The sequence below is a fragment of the Halichondria panicea genome, chromosome 7 (genome assembly GCF_963675165.1).
Source record: "Halichondria panicea chromosome 7, odHalPani1.1, whole genome shotgun sequence".
Lineage (NCBI taxonomy): Eukaryota > Metazoa > Porifera > Demospongiae > Suberitida > Halichondriidae > Halichondria > Halichondria panicea.
The window spans coordinates 7,126,092-7,148,702 of NC_087383.1; the positions used below are offsets into that span (position 1 = coordinate 7,126,092).

The 22,611-nt window shown below is 39.0% G+C and overlaps 2 protein-coding genes and 2 long non-coding RNA genes across 8 annotated transcripts in view; 1 reads left to right on the plus strand and 3 right to left on the minus strand.

Annotated features, from left to right (window-relative positions):
- The window catches only part of LOC135338987 (uncharacterized), a 74,825-nt gene that overhangs the window by 5,531 nt on the left and 46,683 nt on the right, over positions 1-22,611 (minus strand). The window lies entirely within an intron of this gene.
- On the minus strand, positions 866-21,689 carry LOC135338459 (uncharacterized). Of its 4 annotated transcripts, XR_010395502.1 has the most exons (7): positions 21,650-21,689; positions 7,561-9,758; positions 7,357-7,450; positions 7,112-7,174; positions 4,843-4,955; positions 3,367-3,436; positions 1,961-2,166 (listed from the first exon to the last, which is right to left on the minus strand). XR_010395502.1 is itself a non-coding variant. In XM_064534597.1 (6 exons), exons 1-6 carry the CDS (start codon positions 21,672-21,674, stop codon positions 1,049-1,051), a joined length of 2,778 nt encoding a protein of 925 aa, XP_064390667.1. In that variant the 5' UTR covers positions 21,675-21,689; the 3' UTR covers positions 866-1,048. The 4 variants fall into 4 exon arrangements, 2 of the variants coding, with proteins under 2 accessions (XP_064390667.1, XP_064390668.1); XM_064534597.1 differs by lacking the exons at positions 1,961-2,166; positions 3,367-3,436; positions 4,843-4,955 and adding exons at positions 866-1,105; positions 1,266-1,606; XR_010395503.1 differs by lacking the exon at positions 3,367-3,436.
- LOC135338619 (uncharacterized) lies at positions 14,987-21,621 on the minus strand. Of its 2 annotated transcripts, none has more exons than XR_010395656.1 (2): positions 20,383-21,621; positions 14,987-20,324 (listed from the first exon to the last, which is right to left on the minus strand). It is a non-coding gene; the product is annotated as an uncharacterized LOC135338619 (long non-coding RNA). The 2 variants fall into 2 exon arrangements; XR_010395655.1 differs by having other exon boundaries at positions 14,987-20,331.
- LOC135338638 (uncharacterized) lies at positions 18,535-19,089 on the plus strand. Its single transcript, XR_010395682.1, has 5 exons — positions 18,535-18,613; positions 18,680-18,803; positions 18,856-18,898; positions 18,957-18,998; positions 19,057-19,089. It is a non-coding gene; the product is annotated as an uncharacterized LOC135338638 (long non-coding RNA).

A 22,611-nucleotide genomic window follows, 5' to 3' on the forward strand; every position in this document is an offset into this window, starting at 1 on the left:
TGTTTTACCTTTGTCATTCTAACAAATATTATTCTGTCATGTGAGATTCATCACCGGGACAAACTTTTGTTTGTTAAATTAACAAAAGTGTTTTTGCAGTGATATATAATAATTATTATAGTTAAGATCTACATGCATGCATGCATGCCCATGGGGAAAGTATCTCACTGTGTCAGGAAAGGTAAATATTATACAATATGTGTGCATATCATGTGACTTGCGTTGTGAAGCAAATTAAACTTTTTGTGTTGTAACTTCGAGGGAAACGTTACGGTATTATTTTGGTAAGGTATATTAATTTTGTAGAATAGGTATACAGTGGAACCACTGTTAACAACCACCACTGAATAATATATAATAAATTTATTATTAAAGGCCAGTTACCATGCATGCAGGCACCCTTGCAGGTCATGCATGCATGTACTTGTATACATGCAGCTGCCTTAAATAAATTGTTAGTCCTGTTAAACAAAATCCCGGGCCAACTTAAATTGTTATACATCTTCTAGATCGTTTGTATAATTATAGAGAGTATATATAATGTCCATTGTCCCTTTATAGAGGATCCACTGTATAATTATTATATATAAATAGTACTATCGAATATTCCCCCATGCACACACACGTATATAGTTAGCAATGTCTCACACAGGGAATATATTTAAATTTCCTGCTATACAGCTGTGCTGCTACAGTGCAGCCCTTTAAAATCTGCACATTTCCTGAAAAATGGCAGGTGTCCTGCAACCTACTTACAAAGGATAGTGCACGTTTCCTGTACAGTTTCTTTTACTATTCCTGAAGAAGTCAGGACATAATTATGTGTAACATTCATAAAGGACAGGAAATTTTACATGTGTGTTCATTTCTTGCTATCACTAATGTCAATAATACAAATGAACTACAAAACAATGAATAGTATATAATTATACTGAGAGCATAGAAAGTGTAAACTTGAAACGTATTAAATTAGAGACACAAGCTAGGAACCAATACTTATTGTTTTCGCTATATTTATGAAGCTACGTACGTAAAATAAAATTATTATCTACAGAGAGTTACTATAAACTCTTCCTGGACCAATATCACCAGACAGTGACACCTCCTGTAAAATATAAAGACATGCAATCAGCATTAGTTTGATAACACTGTCATACAAGCTAGTATCAATAGTACAGTCTGGCATGTATACCCAACACAAGACAATAATGCATGACTGTGGTAAGCATGTACATCACTGAAATTAATCTTGATTCTATACTCACTTGAGTCAAGTGCTGACAGATATCATCAGCTATCTTGTCTTTCCTCAGTCCCAGTATCAACTCCAGTAGAGCTTTGTAAGTTGCTGAGAAAGGATCGTGTCTTTTCCAGAGAATCAAGCATTCAGTCATGGCTACTTGAGTTCCATTCTTATGGTACAACTCATTCACATCGGCCTGTTCTGCAGGAGTTAGTCCCATTGCATTCGCATAGATTTTTGACCCGTCGAAATATTCGGCCAGGTAGGAATTATCAGAGTCCCCTATTTCACTATTGAGCTGCTCGTCAGTCAGACTGTATCTGCTCACTAGACCTTGGAGTGTGACTCGATTAGCGGGTGGTCCTATAATTATAGAGGTCCATTATTATACTAAATAGCAATCAAAATTAATAATAACTATAAGCATTTATGTCCTATCACTTCAGTCTCTACCTCACAATGACAATACAATTGCATGGTACATCAATGCAGCTAGATCGATGATTTTTGTTCAAAAGGATCGATATAATTATAAATAATTGTATGTATCGCAAAAGTCCAAGTCTAAAATTAATGGCTCCATCAGCGGAGCCTTGCAGCTGTACCACACTGTAAAAACTGGAAAGTGACCGTCACCACCAAAAGGTAGTGAAACGGCTGCCACAATAGTCACCGCAAATCGACTGGTGACCCTCACCACTTTTTCAAATCACTACATTTAAGTAGTGACGATCACTACATTTAGGTAGTGAACATCACCAGAACTAGTAAAAATCACTATACAAAAATTCTGAAAATGTGCACAGAAAATAATAACAAGCATTATGCTTACTAGCCTAACAGAGTATAAAATGACAGTGTCTAATGGCCTGAGTTGATCATCAGTTCTTGGCTGTCTTTACATCCCAACCTCCTCCCTCCTCCTGTATATGCATGAAGGAGAAAGTATGTTTATTTCATTGTAATAGAGTCAACTATGTAGGTTGGAAGTGTATAATTATACAAATTAGATTATGTGCCGGGGGATATCGCATGATTAACAACAAAACTTTTGCATACCTACTGAGCTTCAATTATACGTGCATGTGTACCGGTAAACCACGTTTACGTTTTCGTTGGTAAGTTTTCGTAATTACCTGCTTATGTATAATTAATTATAAGCCAAATAAAGTAATCCATGATGTCACAAATACTGGAGTATGAAAACAATGCGTGAAGCTGAGCCAATTATAGCTACAGAAAATAGCAGGCACAATTATGTCTACAAGAAGAAGTATCGGCCCGGACTATAGTGGTATACCTGAACAGCACACTGGAGAGCCAGGGAGGCTATGCAAATTCTTATTACTCTATATAGAGCAGTAATCAATTATTGTGAGCAGAACAATAAGGTTTGGAAGAACTTCTATACTGCAAGCCTTGTCAAAACAATTAATAGCTTGCTATAAATAATTCAAAATGAATGTTAACAATGGGTCTGCCTAAAACTCTGAAGAGGAACAACTTGCTATCATAATCATACTGAAAATTAAGGTCAATGTGCTACAGGTGGCAGATTCATAATTATTTGCGTGATCAGAGGCCGCGGTTACTTATTTTCCTGGCAAAAAATGCTACAATTCATAAGGCCAATATAGGTACAATTTTCTTTCATCTGCACACATTCAAACTCCGCCATGGGACAGTCTCTTAACTAAAGCACTAGCAAGCTGCTACCAAGCTAACTGGCACATAGATACCGTGCAGTATCAATAAGCATGGCTCCCACTGCAGATATGTCTCAGCGAGGGTCAAAGTTCACTGAGGCTACCAATAAAGATGCAATTGAGATGCTACTATTCAACCTTTATAATTGTAAGAGCGGCCTCTGATCAAGCACAATTTATATACATACAGATTAGGGGGTGTTTAGTAACCTAGTAACAACAATTCTACAAATCTTTTGCTGACTTTATAGGCTAAGTACAAAGATGTGATACGAAGAGAGGTTGAAGTAAGACAATTATTTTTGGAACAAAATGAACTGTTACACTCTTGTTTTGTGTGCAAAAGCAGGACTAACAGAACTAACATATTAATCACTGACAACAAATTGTGGCAATACGGCAGCAGCATGCACATACCTTGATTTATGTCTATACTTAAGGGTGTCCAGTAGTATGGTTGCTCCACACGTTTTTTTTATTTCATATCCTGCAAGTTAATTACAACAGTTACTGAACGCAATAAAGTGTGTAACAACAATAACAGTATAAATAAACGCGCTGCAGGTGCTGATGCCTTGTCCACTATTTATGGCAATAAACCTCCGAGGACGAAGGCAAAGTCTCAAGGCCAAGGATGGTTTAACGTTGCATAATTATAATTATATCTACTGAAATGAAAAATGCTTGCTATATATACCTAAGCTAACTCACCTTGCAAGGACTAGTAAACAGTTAAAAACTATTGAAAATAAACGAAAAGCGTGTGCATATTATTATAGCTTGTATAGCCAGTGCTAAACTTCTAGCGCTACGCACTAACTTGTCCATGTGTAACGAGCCTACCCATCTGTCCTCCCATTGCTAACTTATTTTTGGCTGTTTGTAACAAAATCAGTGCACCCTTAAGGCAACGGAGTAATGAAACTCCACCCAGTTGCTATGATACAACCCAAGCGGGACATAATGATGACATGATTGCTGCGACACTTAAAGACAAAACACTGCATGCAACGGCATTCCAAGTATTAGAGCAAAATTACCCATAACTCGGGAATGATGCAATGGCTATAGAGCCTTTACATTATACTTGCACTTCGTGTTCATTGGAACAGCTATGGCAATCTACACACAGACAGACAGTCACATACACACACAAACACAACTACTGTTATGTCGCTCATCTGTATAATAATATTATTAGTATGTATATGCTTGATCAGAGGCTGTGCGCATGGCTACTAAATGTTCATTTTGCTGACAAAGGAGGCTACAATTCGAGAGAGCACATTGTTCAAGAGAGGTGTTTATTAGCCCCAGCTAGTTATTTTTACTCGAACTATGCCATGAGAAAGTCTTCTAAAAGCACTACTTAAGCAAGCTGCTACCCTAGCTAGCTGCTACCGTAGATACCAATCAACCACGTGCAGAGACATAGCCTCAAAGTTCACTGAGGCTACTATTTGAGTGCGGCCTTCATGCATATAACGGTACCTAACAATTAAGCTGCAACCGTACCAGTATTAATATGGCTGCCAAGTGCAGAGACACATAGCCTCAAAGTTCACTGAACCTAACAATTAAGCTGCAACTGTAGATACCAGTATTAATATGGCTGCAAGTGCAGAGACACATAGCCTCAAAGTTCACTGAGGCTACTATTTGAGACCGGCTTCTATTGAAGACTACTTTATACGTACATAGCATCAGTAGTTCGAATTCTATAAATTTTACTGCATTAACAAAAGAGGATGGACGATTTTAGGATGGACAATTATTATGAGAGTACAGGAATGTAGAGTAAGCCCTACAATCCTGAGAGGGTTAGCTTGGAAGTATTACAATTACAATGTGAAGTCCCTACTTCTTCTGAACTAGTATAGTTAATTAACTCACTTGTGTTGTGCATGCTGAACGAAGCTTAGGGCAATGGGCTTTGGTCTTCCCTTGTTTAAGCCCTAATGAAGTGTTTACTTGCGCTTTGCTTGTCCTTTAGGAGAAATTCGGTTCTGCATAAAATATTAATTTAAACTGTGCAGCATGTTGAGGAACTTACCTAGTTACACAGTTTTGTCAAACAACTCTCAAAGCGTTCTCTAAAAGCTCAACTTGTCTGCTTCTTTAAAAACTCCAGCAAATAATTTTTGTTGATGTGTGCAGCTGCAAATCTGCAGCTGCATAATTGCACGTGCCCTTATTTGGTCATAGGTCTATTCAACAAACAAGAGCGCGCAAGTGAAGATATGGACATGGAAGGAGCTATAGCAAGCTAACTAGATCTTCCTATTACAGTTCAATTCAGTGACAAGGAAAGGCATTTGGCAGTCTTATATTACTGCTACCAAAGGATAAGGAATAGTAGTGTGTGGATGAATAGTGTTGAATCATGTAGCTTAGATATGGAGCATGTTGATGTCGTGTAACATCTTATAGTAAAAGCATTCCATGAACTGTTTTACTGAGGCAATTATGGTTAACAGTAAGCCGGGTTGCGTGTTGACTATGTCTTGGTGACTCAGTTTCTGTAAAATAGACCACTAAATCTAGATCTACCTGGTACGGGTTAGCAGTAAGTCGTGTTGCGTGTTGATCGACCAGGTACAGAAACCTCTTTTCAAAGATGTTACACAATTAATACATCGCTTCAACTAGTAATTGTATTTGTAAATACGTGTGTGAATCAATTGTTAATTATTTTGTTTGGTAAAATCTTATTATTGTGTACTGGCCTTAATATGAACGCAGATATGCCATTGTAACTGTTCAAGCTAGCAGTAACATTATACGTCTATGGATTGATAATCTCATGCTTCTCTTTTATTGCAGAATATGGAATGCTGCTCAGGCAAAAAAGCTTAGTGAGATATCAGGGCACCATGGGGCCTCTTTGCAGCCTTTATACTTAGTCAGCAAACTAGATCCATCAAGCATCTGCTTGAGTTTGTCACTCCCTTAGATTTAACGGCATAATTATTATTGATGCTGATTGCCTTAAAGTTACAACCAAAGCTTACGTCTGTACCTGTTGGGAGTGGTCGGGAATAGTGTATTATTTATGTCCCAGTTTGTCATCATTGTTAGGGGAGGAGCAATTGTAGCTATACAAGAACAATATTATAATTGTGTACCGCAAGTGTGTTGGGTAAAACTTCATGTTGTTTCAAGTTTACAGTCAGTGGTGGATATTAAAAAGACACCATTACATTATCGTATAATTATAATTACAGTAAGTAGCCGACCAAACAGTCGTCATGCACTGATATAGAATATTATTTTATAGTTCGTTGTATTCTTCTGACTTGGTCTTCGACGGTAGCAGGATAGACCGTAAAAATGACAACTTGTGACTTTCACCATGAAATATTAAAAGTATCACATTGCATGCTGCATGCCTATCTATAAAATAATAATTAATGGAGCTGTGACACACACAGGAGAAGGTACAGGGAACAGTAAGTTAAGTGAGAGGTACCACTGCATGCACACTGTGATGAAGGACTTAGGATCTAGGAGTCATCGCGGAGGTTGAATGTAGTGAAGGACTTTGGTAGTGACCGTCACCACAGTTGGTATTGAGCTATGTTGGTGAAGGACTTAGGTAGTGACCTTCACCACAGTTGGTATTGAGCTATGTTGGTGAAGGACTTAGGTAGTGACCGTCACTGAGATTGGTAGTGAGGATCACCACATACATAAATCACCACCATGTAGTGATTCGCTTAGGTAGTGACCATCACCACATTTGGTAGTGACGGTCACCACCCTGTTTTTACAGTGCATGCATGCAATGGTAGCTTTTTATAGTGAAGAGCTAATAACTACTAAGTATAGAGTAACAAAACCACCTCTGTGGACAAGTTTTGCTATAATTATGCACTCTTCTGAAAAGGTTGCAATGGCATTCCAAGTAAATAAAGGCATATTAACTCGAGAACAAAGCATTATTTTGCAAATCCACGAAAAAAACATGGCTATAATTATAGAAACTCTTATACTTGAACTTCATTAATCCTTGAGCAGCTGAAGCAGACACACACACAAACACAGTACCGTATATATATACCTTGAACGCCCACTGAGGCAGAAATAATAATAACCCCTAAACCTATTATAAACGTGCATTGTTAAAATTAATGTGCCACAATTAATTTTAGTGAGATCTCACCACGGCTTGAGGGTAATTGTCTGACTTCTGTCCTCTCCTCAATAGTTGTCAACGTGGCTCCGTCTAATAAATTATATAGGAGGGGAATACAGTCATTCACGAGAATTTGACTATAATTATAACCATGCATGTAATATCAGGTAAACAATAACAGTATAATAGCTATAATAAAAATCAGTGCATGGATTGCCACTTTCAGACGCCAAAGGGGATAAGCGGCAAAAATGGGTTAATTTAGTGCTCACCTATTGTGCTTGGACTGGGTGAGGGTTCAGACTCATTAGGTTGCTGCGGCAACATGTTTTCACAAAATAACGTAGGAGCAACACCAGCCAAAACCTAATCATGAGACAAAAGTATATTTCAACATAACAAACTTATGAGTCTGGAAACATGATACAATTTTGGTACATAATGCACATAACATTCAATTAGTTTCCATGACTCACGAGAGGGTTCTTCCCAGAGAAGACACTGAGTGGATCCAGAATCAGTCTCAATGCTTTGCAAGTGCCGTCACCACTGTCCCTCCTCCACACCGTCAGAACATGCTCTAGACTGCCACTGATTCCATGTGTGCTCTTAGCAGCCCTAGAAACAACTGAACAAACAATGTCTGATAGTTCACGATTCTTGCTCCAACAAGATGAAAGAGCTGAGAGCAGTCCATCAGAGAGTTTCTCATCGTGTGCTGGGTCACCTTCGTTGCATAGAGCTTGTAGAATATTCTCACCGAGATCAGCGTACACTTCAGATTGGAGCAGCTCACTCACTGGTACAACTTGTGTGCTGGTTGTGGATTTAACGAATTCCTTCTGACAAGAAATACTTTTAGCAACAGATTTCATACTAAACAATGGAGCACCAGCGATGTCAGTGGAAGGTAACAACCGTTCGTCCGTGTCTATGTTGGGGCAAAACTCACGAGCAGCTTCAACCACTTTGTTGATAACAGTGGATCGTACATCGAGTACATCTAACGAGACCTTAGGTGCTTGTAGTTGAATAGTGACACTCTTCATCTCCATCACCTCAACACGGACTCTGATTCCATCCTCAGTGACCCAACACACACCAGTCTTCCAGACTGAGCATTGACCTTGCAAGGCAGGATTGTCAGTGTCCACCACTGGAGCAAGACCAAGCGATAGAGACAGTCGAAGGAGAAGAACGTGAAGAAATCGAGGGTTGAAAAAATGGTCATTGTGTGCACAGGCCAGGGACCAGTTGAAATTGTACTGGAAATTAATAGTGTTGGCCATTGGTTCGCTGGAAGCTACCAATCGGATTAGTGCTGGACAGAAGATGAAGCCTCCAGAGACGGACACAGACGTTGCAGGAAGATGCTGGTCGATAAGACTGAGCACTATTTTGTCTTCAATTGGAACGGCTAGCTCGAGATGAAATAAGTATCCAATGAGCATGTCGATGTTGAAATTGGGGAAGTGTTTAGAAAGATCTGATTTTAGAACAACCCCAGTACTTGTGGAAAGCTCACAATGCTGTGTGAAATCTTCGGGAGCAAAGATGGTGCCATTTACTTCAGCCAAGAGTTTCGATTTGTCAATAACGATGAAGCTCCTTTCTGGAAAGGAAGCATTGCAAAGGAAAAGAATATGACCTTTGTCACTGAGTTGAACACAGATCTCAACAAGTCGTGGAATGCTGGTGGGCACGAAAGAAAGAACTTTTTCATCTTTTCTAGAAACTCGATCCTTTATTTTCCCTTGAACTTCTTCCAGGGTTACAGCAATCTCACCCGAGTACTTGTCAAGAAGGTGGACAAGAAACATATGAGCATTGAGGCTCACAGACAACCGCTCTCGAATGGAAGCACAGCTAGTTCCAACAATATCCCTAAAAATCGTCATGCCATCAGAACTTGAAAAACGACAATCCATTGAAACAAAACCAGCAAGATCAAACATTGGAAACTTTTGAACGGCTCGTACTATAATTTTCTTCTTTTGCTCCGCTTGTGTGCTTGTCACGAGATCAGCATGACTACCTATCGCAATGAGTGGTGCTTTGCCCTCCATATTGCCACACTGGTTGGCAACAATTCCCAACCAATAGGAGACAGAGGTTGCTGTGATGGTGTCGTTATTCTGGAGACTGATTACCATGACAAAAACGGGTGGACACGTATCGACTGTATTCTTGATAATGGCAGCGTGACTGCTGTAGTAGACCTCTTGACCAGCAAAGTCATAGACCAACACATCTCCAAAGACACGGCTCTTGAATAATCGAGGGATGATTCCGGCTGTTTTCTTGCTAACTCCATCGACTTCTTTAGGAGAGACGAAGATGTTGACTAGAGATGTGAATGCAGTTGGCTCGTGTTCCATTGCTTCAATGAGAGTGCTCTTTCCTTCTCCACCGTGGCCGATAACAAGCATCTTCACTGGGTTTTTCAGGGGATCCTTTGAAAACACGTTACCAAGAGCTTTGCGATGATTGGTATAGACATCTTCGGCAGTAGCTCCATGTTGCAACAAGAGTAGAATGATTTCCTTGTTCTCGGCAAGAAAGAGTGGTGTGTGTCCATCGTCATCTTTGATATTGGGATCACAGCCAACAACGTCATTCAGAAGATATTCCACGATTTCGGTATTCCCATACTGGCAGGCAAGTAGAAGAACATCTGTAATGGATATGCATCAGTAATCATTAAGAACTTACATAATTATATGCAGTACTCTATAATAATGATTCGTTCATACAAGTTTTGGTTATTCGAAGATATCTCATACATTCACGTGTTGTGTAATGCATGATTATAGTGTAGGTAATTATAATTGTATTGTGATTTACTTATTATTGTCTTGCGTCATCTCTACGATGTACATCCAAGAAATTGCGAGTACTACAAAATAATGACAGAACTCACTGAGCCGTGACCACAAGGGCAATAATGAATGCGTAAAGCCAAGCGTCGTGCTACAATACGCCCACGCCCATATTTTAAGATTTAATTACAGTAACGTTAACCATAGAAATCACACATTGACAAGTTATAATGTCATGAAATTCAACATGTACAGTGCATCCAGCAGAGAGTAGATTACTGGCTGCACTTAAATGTTGATATCTTTTGATTAGAAATGGTGCTGATACAGGTGAATGAATAAGCTATATAATTATACACCATATCCCAAAAAATTAGAATGACGCTTTAATCAACCACAAACTTAATTAAGAGTGGGCGTACAGTTATTGTAGCCCACTTATGTGGTTGAAGCGTGATTGGTTTGTGGTTAGCAGCTGCTGATGTCATCAAAACAGTAGAAAATAGTAAAATTTGTAGTTTTTCAGTGTTATTACAGCAATGGAATAAGCATAGAGGATGTTCTTGGTATCAAAACGTAGCCCATTAATTTTATCTGTAAACTTATTACAGAAATTTGAAAGCTATAATTATAAGCTATAATTTTCAGAAGTTATTACTCTAACCAAAAGTATACCTAAAAATCAGTAAATCATGAATTATATACACTGTGAACATATATAAGACCCATGAAGAATAGCCAGGATACCTAAACCATTCAACATGCAACTATCTTATGAAGTCCGAGACCTTAGCTGTTTAAGGTTAGTATTTTATTACTCTAACCGATTACCCACTACAACAATTTGCTGTTGTTCTTATTAATCCCCAACCCACCACCTCATGTTGTCATGGAAAGTTTTTGGGATATGTTGTAGCTTATTCATTCACCTACACAATGGTATCAGCACCATTTCTTAGAAAGGTTCCAATCAAACATTTAAGTACAGCCACTCACACAAATGTGGTAATCTACTCTCTAAGCTGCATGGATGCAATAACAATAGAGATAAAAATTAATAATTATTCCTTTTTCGATACTGTATATTGGGAGATGTCTGAACACATTCACATGAATTGAATAAAGCAGATCCAAGGTTCTAAATCAGTTTTGTTGTAACTGTTGCTTCTGTGAGCTGTTTATAGGAAGGAGCTCTGCCTGACATCATAATTAAACTTCGTAGCCAGTCAAAGAGCCAGAACACACGAGCCATGGAGAGAATCAGAACACAACAATCAGAGAGCCACAAACAGGGCCAGAGGGAGCAGACCTTTCAACATGACAGTTAACCTTTCCCAGCTCAAAATACAGACACCTTTTTTTTTTAAACTAGTAACCCAGACCCCAGCTATCTTGACACTATCATCATTACCTAGCAACTGACCACCCCCACTAACTAGTAATTTTTTCACAATTATGTCAATATTGTATGAAGGCACAAAGAGACTAAAGACACTTAATAAGTGTTCTCAATGTTCTCACGGTGACACGGTTCAATCAGGATCTGCAGAAACTTCTCTGCGAGGTTGTATTTCAGTGAGGATTATAACGGGTCAATAATAGCTAGAAGATCGACCAAAGATTCCAACGTTCGGTCACAAAATTAGAATTATCACGTGGCTTGTGTTCAATAAGCAGGAAATGTCATGAAAAAAACAGATATCACGTGATTGATTGAAATAGCCATTTTTGTGATAAAACCAGTGCATGCATGTATCATGCTAAGCCTCGATTCCAGGCCGCACTACACATCAGGGAAGTGGCCGGTGAAGGAGGCTAGCATATCATGCTACGATAGCTAGCTCTAGCAAACAAGCAAGAGACATGCTACTGTGGCTACTTTAAAGTGAGAATTAAGGACTGCACATTTCAACTTCTTGACTGACCACTTTGTGCTATTTTTTATGTAGTCTGACATTTGTCACTTCACGTCTATTTGTGCACTAACTAGACTATAAGCCACATAATTATATGATGTTCTATACAGGTCCAGGACTTGGTTTATAATTATATAATTATGCTCAGGAGCTTTTTCCTCTGGCTCTCCATGTTATAGCTTGATCTCTGAAAAGCATAGATTCCTATTATACCTATAATATAGCTATAATAATTATTATGATCCACATAATTATGATGTTCTATAATTATTATAGTTACTTACAATGTCCAGGAGACTTGTTCTATAATTATATATGCTCAGGAGCTTCTTCCTCTGGCTCTTCATACATGCTCTTTATTAATAGCTTGATATCTGAAAAGTAGATTCCTATATGATCCCAGTCACTGCATGTCCTCTCACTCAATAATTATAAGCGTCGTTGTTTAGCTGCCCTATATAAAACACCCTGAGGTTGTACTACGAAGATATTGGAGCCATTATCAAACGGTCACTAATCTTAGCCTCGTTCCCAGGCCTTTTTTTCTTGCCGTTGTTCATCCATAAATAGAAGGTAGCAAAAAGAATAGCAAAATAAGGCAGCATGCAAAAAAAGAAATTGGGGTACAGTTAAGAAAAAGTATAAGGGCTTGGTTTAGGAAATGGCGTGATCCACAAGGATATTTATGAACGTGGGAGATATGTAGCCCACAATCGGGACGTAAGGTATTCTACCACGCATTCAATAATAATAAGACTTGTACTGAGATACTGCATGCCAACAAGCTACTGCATGCAAAGTCAGGGAACTAGCATGGCCAGCTCTGGTGACAGTATAGCTACCTGCTAGATGATAATGATGACTAAGCTATTAGTTTAGATCTAAGACACAAGAATATAATTATTCTACAGGGTTTTGCATAATCTTTCCAATATCCACAAAAAAGCGTTTTACGTTGAGCGTTCCTTATATGGTTATCTGTGGTCAACCATAAGTTGTAGATCTAAGTGCATGGCACTACTACTACCAAGAGTTTATGATAGAGGAGAGAGTATCGAACGTAGGCATACTGTACATCAGATGTATGCGGAGAGTAACGTGACTTCCTGTATCTGTCACAAGCTTGGATTTGCACACTGACCAATCCAGTGTGGGTGATGTAATCTATCAAGAAAATAGATTACATCACCCACACTTGGATGAGTTGATAGATTACATCACCCACGCTTGGATTGGTCAGTGTGCAAATTCCAAGCTTGTGACAGATACAGGAAGTCACGTTACTCTCCGCATACATCTGATGTACAGTATGCCTACGTTCGATACTCTCTCCTCTATCATAAACTCTTGCTACTACTGTATTCTACAACAGTTGATGGATCAACTTGAAGATTCTCAGCAACACTTTGATAAGATAGTCCAAGCAGCTCTGTCTGATGCACTATTCTCTCCATCTTATATCCCAAATAATGCCTTGATATTTTTTCACAAGAAAAAAGCCATTTTGATTTTGACTGTTGCTTCCCAATCAGACTTGGCATTTCACCACAATATGTATATGACACCACAATGTGTAAACATTAGATATCCTATAAGGAACGCTCTACACCCTCTATTTCAAACATTCTGCAAAACCCTGTATATATAAACACACAATAATATTATAGACTCTAGCACTGCATACCCACGCTCATTTTCACCCTTCTACCGTCCTTCTACCCTCACACGACTTCCCAATAATTATAATTATACATGCTCTCCTTTTTGCTAACTCTATACCTCTATAAATGATTCCTCCAATTAATACTGTATTTTATTTTATTGAACAGTTTTAATTTTATCTTACCGTAATTATATTCCTCCATTCCTTCCGTATTTTATTGAACAATTACAGCTAGTATAGAATGTTTTGTGAGCATCAAACATAATTCTATGTGAACTTTGCGAGGGTTGATCAATTCGCAATAATAAAATCGCAAAATATACTAGTAAATACACACGATCCTTACCAGAACGCAATAGTTAGATCGCAAAGGGTCAAATTTTCTGCTGCTTGAGCTTATTTTGCCTCGGTGCGCATGTGCAAGCGAGGTATACGGTAGTGTGTTTGTGTGTGTGTGTGTGTGTGTGTGTGTATAGACTGATACAGCTGCTCAAGGATGAATCAAGTGCAAGTAAGAGTTTCTATAATTATAGGCTTCTAGTCATGGATTTTAATTCGTGGATTTGCAAAATAATGCTTCGTTCTCGAGCCAGTTATGCCTAGTTTTGCTTGGAATGCCATTGCAGCCTTTTCAGAAGAGTGAGTAGCGAAACTTGTCCATGGAGTGTTGCTACTCTACTTAGTAGTTACTTAGCTCTGCACTAGAACGCTAGCTATTGTAGCTGCAACAGTGAGAAGAGAGCTGCAAGGCTCTACTGATGCAGCTATTAACCTTGGCTTGAACTTTTGGCATCGATCGTTTTTAACAACAATCATGGCCGATCATTACCCACTTTTTGAGTTTCCCTGTGATTCTGGATTCTGCATGCCTGCATGCAGCAAATTCAATGCAAGATTGTTCATCAAATTTATGTGTGTAAAAACGCTATTAGTAGGAATGTTATGTAGCTTTGGCACCTCTACCGAGGCATCAGCACCCTCGGTGCTTTCATTCGCAAAGGTTTTTCACCAGCAAAATATTCTATAGATTGAACGATTTAGATAAAGAACAGAAAAGGAGAGCCTGTGTAGGCTACTTCGACAGTATACTGCACAAAGCGTACCTTGACGCAGGATATTAATAATACCATGTGAAAGAGCCGCTCAATGTGCATGTGCTGGTACCTACAACGTGCACACACAACGTGCAAACAATTATCACTATTATACCGCTACCGTCATAATTTAAAATTTAAAGCTTAAATAATTTTTTAGCTCATTTTGGAGCTATAACTTGCAATTGCATATAATTATCCCTTGTGCCCATGTTATAACTATAACATAATTATAATTATGCTAGAAGTATGCACTGGCTAGATCGACCATAATAGACACTGGGTTAGGCCTCCATATAACTTATACTCTTGCAACACCAGGGCTTCATAGAGGGAGGGGCGCTCCCCCCCTGGCAATTGTATTGAAATATGGGCCATAACGCACTGTGTTACGGCCTGTTACACACCAACCAAACAAAGAGTGTTTTATAACAACAATAATGAGTTCTCTACGAAGCTACTTTAATTAAACTGCTATTCTTCTATATATAATACTCTTTCTGTTCCATACATCCACAATTTCTTCTTCGAAGTCACTATATCTGTATAAGTACAGAGGGCGATTCAGCGACCTTCATTTAGTGAGAAAGGCTTGTGTCGCTCAGGCTATGGCTTTTATCTATAGTGCCATTCAACCTAGGCAATTGGATTTCTGCATTTTTTATGACATTCCACAATACTTAATAACTCTTAAGAATGAATTAAGATGCGATGTACGACAGTCTCTAAACACAACAATTTCGCAGATCCCCCAAGATACGGATAATCGCCGAGCCTCCCATTTTTGAAATGTTGATTTTCTCCCCCCTGTCAATTTTTTTCTGTATGAAGGCCTGAACAATGCTCTTCAAAGTACATCTATACACATGCAGTAAACATGCATGGCTGTTATTTTATCATAATTATAATGGGTGTTTATTCCAGTCCTGTCTTCTTTTCTCTGTTTCTTGACATTCCTCTTAGGCATTTTTTCACATTTTCGAAACGTATAATACTTCTGCACTGAAGAAAGAAAGGGAATCGAACTAAAAAACTAATTTTGCTCTGTGAAACATTGTGAACGTATGATTGGCAGGAAAAGCATGAAAAGCGTAGAAACAAGAAATTCGTCGAGTGCAACTCCAATCCGTTACAACGTCATAAATATTGGCTGAGTCCAAGGTCTCTGGTTTTGAGATCCGAAGGCCTGAGGCTGTAGCATCCCAAGCATATTATAGCAAGGGTGTTATACTAAGGGCATATAACTGATTTAGAATAGTGCTAAGCATTAAGCAAGCTAGGCTATAATTATTAACACATTTAAAGAAGACTCTGAAACCAAGAGTTTCTACAAGCCTCCTCAAGCAACGTTAAAGCTTTGCTCTGGCTAGTCTACATAAAAAAACTCACATTGAAGGCATGCAGTTTCGTTTTTTTTTTGTCTTCAGGGGAGGCCAGTGAAGGAGGCTATACCGTATCCTCGAGAAAATACGCCCAGCAGGAAGTCTAGGCTTATTAGAGTCCTAACTGGGCGTTTAATCGCGAACGGCGAGTTTTCATTCGAATATACGCCCACCCGCGGCCTCAAATCGAGGTTTACACTTCGCTCTATGACAAATCTTATTGTATTTTAATTTTAATACATAGTATGAACATTTTATTGACAACAATGTTATAAACTAATGCATGAATAATAATTATGATTAAAGCATGACAAGAGAATGAACATGAAGAAGTGAACTCTGACTCTATTCAATGCTTGTCGATGTCAGATGTAGCAGAAACTTCCCAAAGGATATGGTAGGACATATACTCCTATAGTAACAGAGTATATAGCTATCAGGTACTTCGTTTTAAAAAACCAAGGCAAGGTAACTTGCAAAATTAGCTTGCATGTGTGATAACTTCCTTGGACTTTGTGTTTTCCTTTCACACACACACACACACACACACACACACACTCACACATCAGCGTATAATTATACCTCGCTGTGCAAGCACACAGAGGCATCATAACTCAGTACAACGAATACTACGCTATAATTATATGCCTCAGGTGTGGATACGCAGCGAGGTATACAGTAGTGTGTTTGTGCGTGTGTCTGTGTAGAGTGATATACAACTGCTCAATAAGTGTATAAGAATAAGAGGCTTCTAGACAGACTAAGTCATATTCAGTGGATTTACAAAAATTAATAATGCTTCGACTAGTTTTGCTTAGTAATACATTGAGGGCTATGAATGATCTACGCCGTTCTTCTGTTCTGCTTTTCTCTGATTTGTCACGCCTAAAATTCACTGAATTTTATTGCAGACTGCAGACTCTAGCGTAGCAAAATTCGTTGAGTATAATTACATCTTCTTATTATATAGCTCTGCATTAGAACGCTATAGCGTTCGATATAGCTGCAAGATATAATTATAGCTGCAAGAGTCATTATTGAATTTGCTGAGTGACATTAATAATTATAATTATAGACATCAAACTTTCAGCATCCTTTTTAGCAACAATTAATCATTTCTCAACTATTTTTTCACAGCATGTGTATAATTATGCCTCGAGGCGTAGCCGCACGAGGGATACGGTAAAGCTGACTGTGTGTGTGTCTGTTCCAGCTGCAACTGCTTAACGGTTACTTGTAATGCAACAAAAACAATAGGCTTCTAGTCACATTCTCATGGATTTTGATTCGTGGATTAGCAAACATTCTCGAGTTATGGCTAGTTTGACTCACATTGAAGGCTGTTGCAGTCTCTTCAGGAATCTTTCATAGCATCATCTGTTTGCACAAACTTTCTATTCGAGTTAGCCTTGCACTAAAGCGCTAGCTTTTTGTTAGCTATACAAGAGTAAGAAAGAGCTGCTAAAGAAGCTAGCTATTATTTTTAGTGATCATTATGGAACTTGCAGACACACCCCTTCTTCCTGGATGTAATGTGCATGCGCTCAATACCACGTGTAAGAGAATCCATTTTGAACGCCAGATCCTGGCAGAATCAATTTCTTTTTTGTTGAGGTCCTGGTAAGCCACAAACCAACCTTTTCTGATAACTCTTTTTAGACTGCTTGTTATAGATAATAATTATTATTACTTTCTGTGATTGATTTCTGTCTTTCACAGACTACTGACTATGCCTTTGACAAAGGTTTTCTCCCATTGTTTGGCTGCAGGCAATTTAAGACGATCAGTATGCACTTTCTTGTGAAACAATCAAAACACATTGCAAATTACTTATCTCTTCTATAACACTCTAGTAATACTTTTGAGCGAAAGCAAAAACATGGCGAGAGGCATTAGCAAGTGCACGCTTGCAACACTTGTTGTAACTGTATACATGTGTGTATAATAGGCTGCTAGTACAGTATAGCTTCATTGGCGTTGGCGCTGCATTATCACCCGTGGTGTTCAGCACATGCACATAATTATAGAATGGGCAATACCAGCGAACAAAAATTCATCCAATGTGGGGCTCAAACCCATGATCCTCAGATTAAGAGTCTGATGCTCTACCGACTGAACTTGTCTTAGTAGCAGATCCAGGAAAAAGAAAAGGGGGATTTCAAATTAACGAGCGCGCAGTACAAACATTTTTGGGAGTTACGCCCACTTCCGGTCACACGTTGTGCAGTAAGACTATAGGGAAATCCCATGCATTCTCAGCCAGGGTACACTGTAAAAACTAGTGGGTCATTGTAACATACTAGTGGGTCATTTAAACTCATGAGCAGTGGGTCACACACGGGTCATATCCACAAAAGTGGGTTAAATGGTGATCCAATGGATGGTTATGTCGATTTTGACCCACTTTAAACGAAATAACCCGTATGTTAACTGAATATGGGTAAGTTAAACCCAGTATACAAGAGTCATATTAACCTTCTCAGTGAGTTCATAATTATTACTCAGTATTGTGAGTCTAAATTACCCACCCTAAAATAATTCCCCAGTCTATAAATAAATATTATTATCTATAATTATTTATAATCATGCATTTAGAGGCACTTATACAAACATGTCAGATGCACAAAGAAGAGTTGAAGACACTTTTTTTAAGAGGTAAGATACAGAATTTACTAGAACAGTATGCGGAGCACTACTTAACAACTACACTACTCTACACAGATAGACCTTTACTACGGTACTGAATGCTAAGGAAACCAACCAAAGACAGGTTGAGTGCTGCTGAGATAAAAACTTTTAAAGGAAGACTCGGCAACCCTCGACCTCATCGTACTCTAAAAACCAGGTGATCCTATGCTCATGAATTGATTCAAAGATGTTAAATGTTATTTTTGTAGGGGGTTGACAGAAGAGAGCAATAATAAGTGACTAGATCTGAAAGTGAGTATATTAAATTAAAAGTGATTTACCTTCAAAAAGCTATTGTTTTATTGTATAGAAACCTTCTGGAGACATCCTCTGGATTGCTTGCAGTTACGAAGTAAGTATGCAAAGTGCTATAGTTGTTGTAAAAATAACTGCTAATTCCACATCTCTAGGAGGAATGTCCCGGTTTGCTGGGCATTGGAGAGAATTCCAAGGAGAACAATTACTTGAACAATTGCTGGTGACATTCCAACGTTGTATAATTGATTTACTATGTGCACTAAATGCTAATGCTGATTGTGTGCTGTTGATTATGTATTAACAAATTTTCAAAGGTCAAAACAATCATACCTATGGGTAATTATGACTCACTTTATTGTTACTTTTAAATCAATCAATATGGTAACCCATTGGTTAATTTAACACATTGGCAAAACAACCCATGAGTGGTGTGGGTCATTTGGTGAGACATTCAAATGACCCGCAACCGCGAGTCCCTTTAACCCATTAGTTTTTACAGTGTATAAGTCCCATAATAGACCGGCCTGCGTAGAGCTATAGCTAGCTGCTATGAACAGTCAACTAACTACCTTAATATACGCGAACCCATTTGATACATCAAAACAACAGGTACAATAAATACAAAAAGCTAGGTAGTATAGTTACATGCAATAAAGCCAGCTAGCATTATAATTATAGTGCAGAGCTATAAAATTATCTACTAAGTAGAGAGCAACACTCCATGGACGAGTTTTGCTACTCTCTCTTCTGAAAAGCTGCGATGGCATTCCAAGTAAATAAACCTATCTATAACTGCAAATCCGCAAAATTGCAATAAAAAAAACGCTACTATAGAAGCCTATATATTATTAGCCTCGATCCCAGGCCCATCCGTCTCCAATTGAACGCTAGGTCGCCTCCTCGGCCTGGTATTGATTGTATCTGGGCGTGACCGGAAACTGGTAAGTATCAAGAGGAATGCTATGTACTGTAACATCTTTAGTTCATCACAGTTGGCTAAAAATACAGTGATATAATGACACTAGAAATTAATACTGTTATCTGTAGAGTGTACTGCACAGCAGTACTGCGTTCATAATAAATGCAGATGTTTAGAAGCGAAGATCTCAAACAAGAGCTTCCAGAAAGACTTAATAAATACTGCGTTGGATATGCCTGCTAAGCCTTCAGGTGGCATAACAAAGATTGTGTGTTCACAGTGCATCAAGAGACAGTAGAATCCTGACGTCACTGGTCAGGATAGCAACCACAAGTGTTGAAAGAGCCATTCCACGTCAGTAGTTTTAGTGCAGGTAGTTCTATAAGATCGGCCCCCTTGGGAAGGACACGAGTGGCACTGGGGCATCCTCTTTCAATGAGTTCGCACCCATCAGCTAGGAAGAGTACAACGGGGGTTGGAGGGGAAGGTTCCATTTTGCTCCTGTATACTAATTAGTAGAACTTAAATTCACCATTCCACTATACATTTTGTAATTCACAGTGATGGTCCACACAAAACTAGCCTCGATCCCAGGCCGCACTTCCTTGAAGGCCGGTGAAGGAGGCTAACACAACACCAGTGCCAGTACCGTAATGTCATATCTTGATCCAGATACCAAGGATTGGGCTATAGGCTATAGTGTACAATTTCCAATGATGAAATGGTATTATTGATTTATATCGCTCACTTTGACAATACATCCCAGGCCCAGCCACTTGTAGACACCCCTGAGCATAGTATACAAGAGATCGATGGCCGGAGTCTGAGGATAGACTCTACCAAGTGTATCTGGCAATCAATGGTCTAATCAAGCGCTTGTATTAAATTGTGTAGTCGAGTCAATCAAAGGTAGCCAACTGATAGCAGAAAATTGAGAACATAGGTCTGTTCTTTCACAAGAGTGATGATCCTTCTTCCTTCGCACAAGACAGCTCCTCACACTCTAGCTAAGCCTATATCTATGACAAACTAAACTTGCTAAAGAATATACCTATGACACGGAGTTCTTTGTGATTTAACGGTGATTTACGGAGTAAGTATGCTTACATACACTATTAGTGTTTCTATTCGCTCCACCTTGCTCAGGTATTCGCTCTTTTTGAGCGAATACCTGAGCAACCACAGCAACCACAGCACATGCATGCCCAGATACACGCCCAGATACAATCAATACCAGGCCGAGGAGGCGACCTAGTGTTCAATTGGAGAAGGATTGGCCTGGGATCGAGGCTAATATAAATTATTATAGAAACTCTTGTTTGCACTTCATTGATCCTTGAGCAGCTGTAGCAGTCTATATAATTATACAAACACAGACTATACCATAATTATACCTCTCTGAGCACAGTGGTGTTTCTAGGAAATGCAGCTAGTAAGGAGGGTGCTGAGAGCGAGCGCCAAAAAAAGTTTGATTGCTACTATAATAATTACATGCATGTATACAGGCTAGATACACTTGAATAACTCTTTGATCATCAGAACGTTCATCCTCTTTATATAATTAATAATTATTATAGCTACCACCACATGGGTTTCCGTATATACACTCATGTTTTAATTGTTATACACTAACAAGTTACTATAATAACGATGCAAAACAGAGACCAGTGCAGGCCCTATACCTCTTATCAAGGAATCAAGGCATACTGTAGGTTAGCAAGGTGTTCAATAATACCGAGAAATGTACAACCCACTTAATTGTTAGTATTTGACAACCCAGTACAGCATAATTATATAATTATTGTATTACTATACTAACTAATTACCATTGACAGCCACATTGCATTTCATGATGAGGAACTTTATCATGCGCAGGTGCCCCTCTCTGACTGCCAGTCCCAGTGGAGTTAGTCCATCCCTGGTCACAGCTCCTATAGTGGTGAGTATAATTATGTCAGGAATTAGCCTCGAATCCAGGCCGATTAAAATACGGCCTGCATGGCCATGGTATATATTACATGTGTAATCATATAGGTGTTGCCCGTCCACGCCGATGTATACTATCGTATAGCGCGAAATTTTCGAGGGGCTTAATTTTCGCGGATTTCGTGGGTTAGTGATCCTACACAAAAATTAAGTCCACGAAAAGTCTGAAACTATAGAAGAGGCTCTCATCTACAGTATACTCTCGCTATTCCGGCTCTCTGAAGTACGGCCACCTCGATATACCGGCCATTTGGCTTGGCACGGAATGCTAGCTATAATATTATGTTTACTGCACAAAACTCACCCTGAAGTACGGCCACTCCCTATTCCGTTTACCGGCCAGTGCTGGCTGTCCCAAACAAGGTTCAATGTAATTTTATACGAATATTACGGCCGGATATGGCGTTATGGGTGTGGTTTAGCAAATAAAATTGGATTACACTTAAATAGAGAACAGAATGATTCCTTATCCTACATTATCCTCGAGACAAGAACCGCAAAAGTAGTCATTAGATTCGAGGTAAGGTCGTTTTTAAGCCGCGGCTATTTCCTGAGCTACAGCCACCTCGCTATTCCGGCCAAGCTGCATGGTCCCAAGGGTGACCAGATTAACAAGAGTCTACTGTATACCTCTATAATGGTCGTATGGTTGGGATGTTTGAACTTGGTTTCTGTACAGACCATAGAAAATCTTTGAATTTGTGTTTCCAACTTAACTACGACCATACGACCATTGTAGAGGTAGCCTCTTCTAACTTCAGAATGGTGTGCAAGCCTTCTCGACAATGGAATAGAGCTAGGG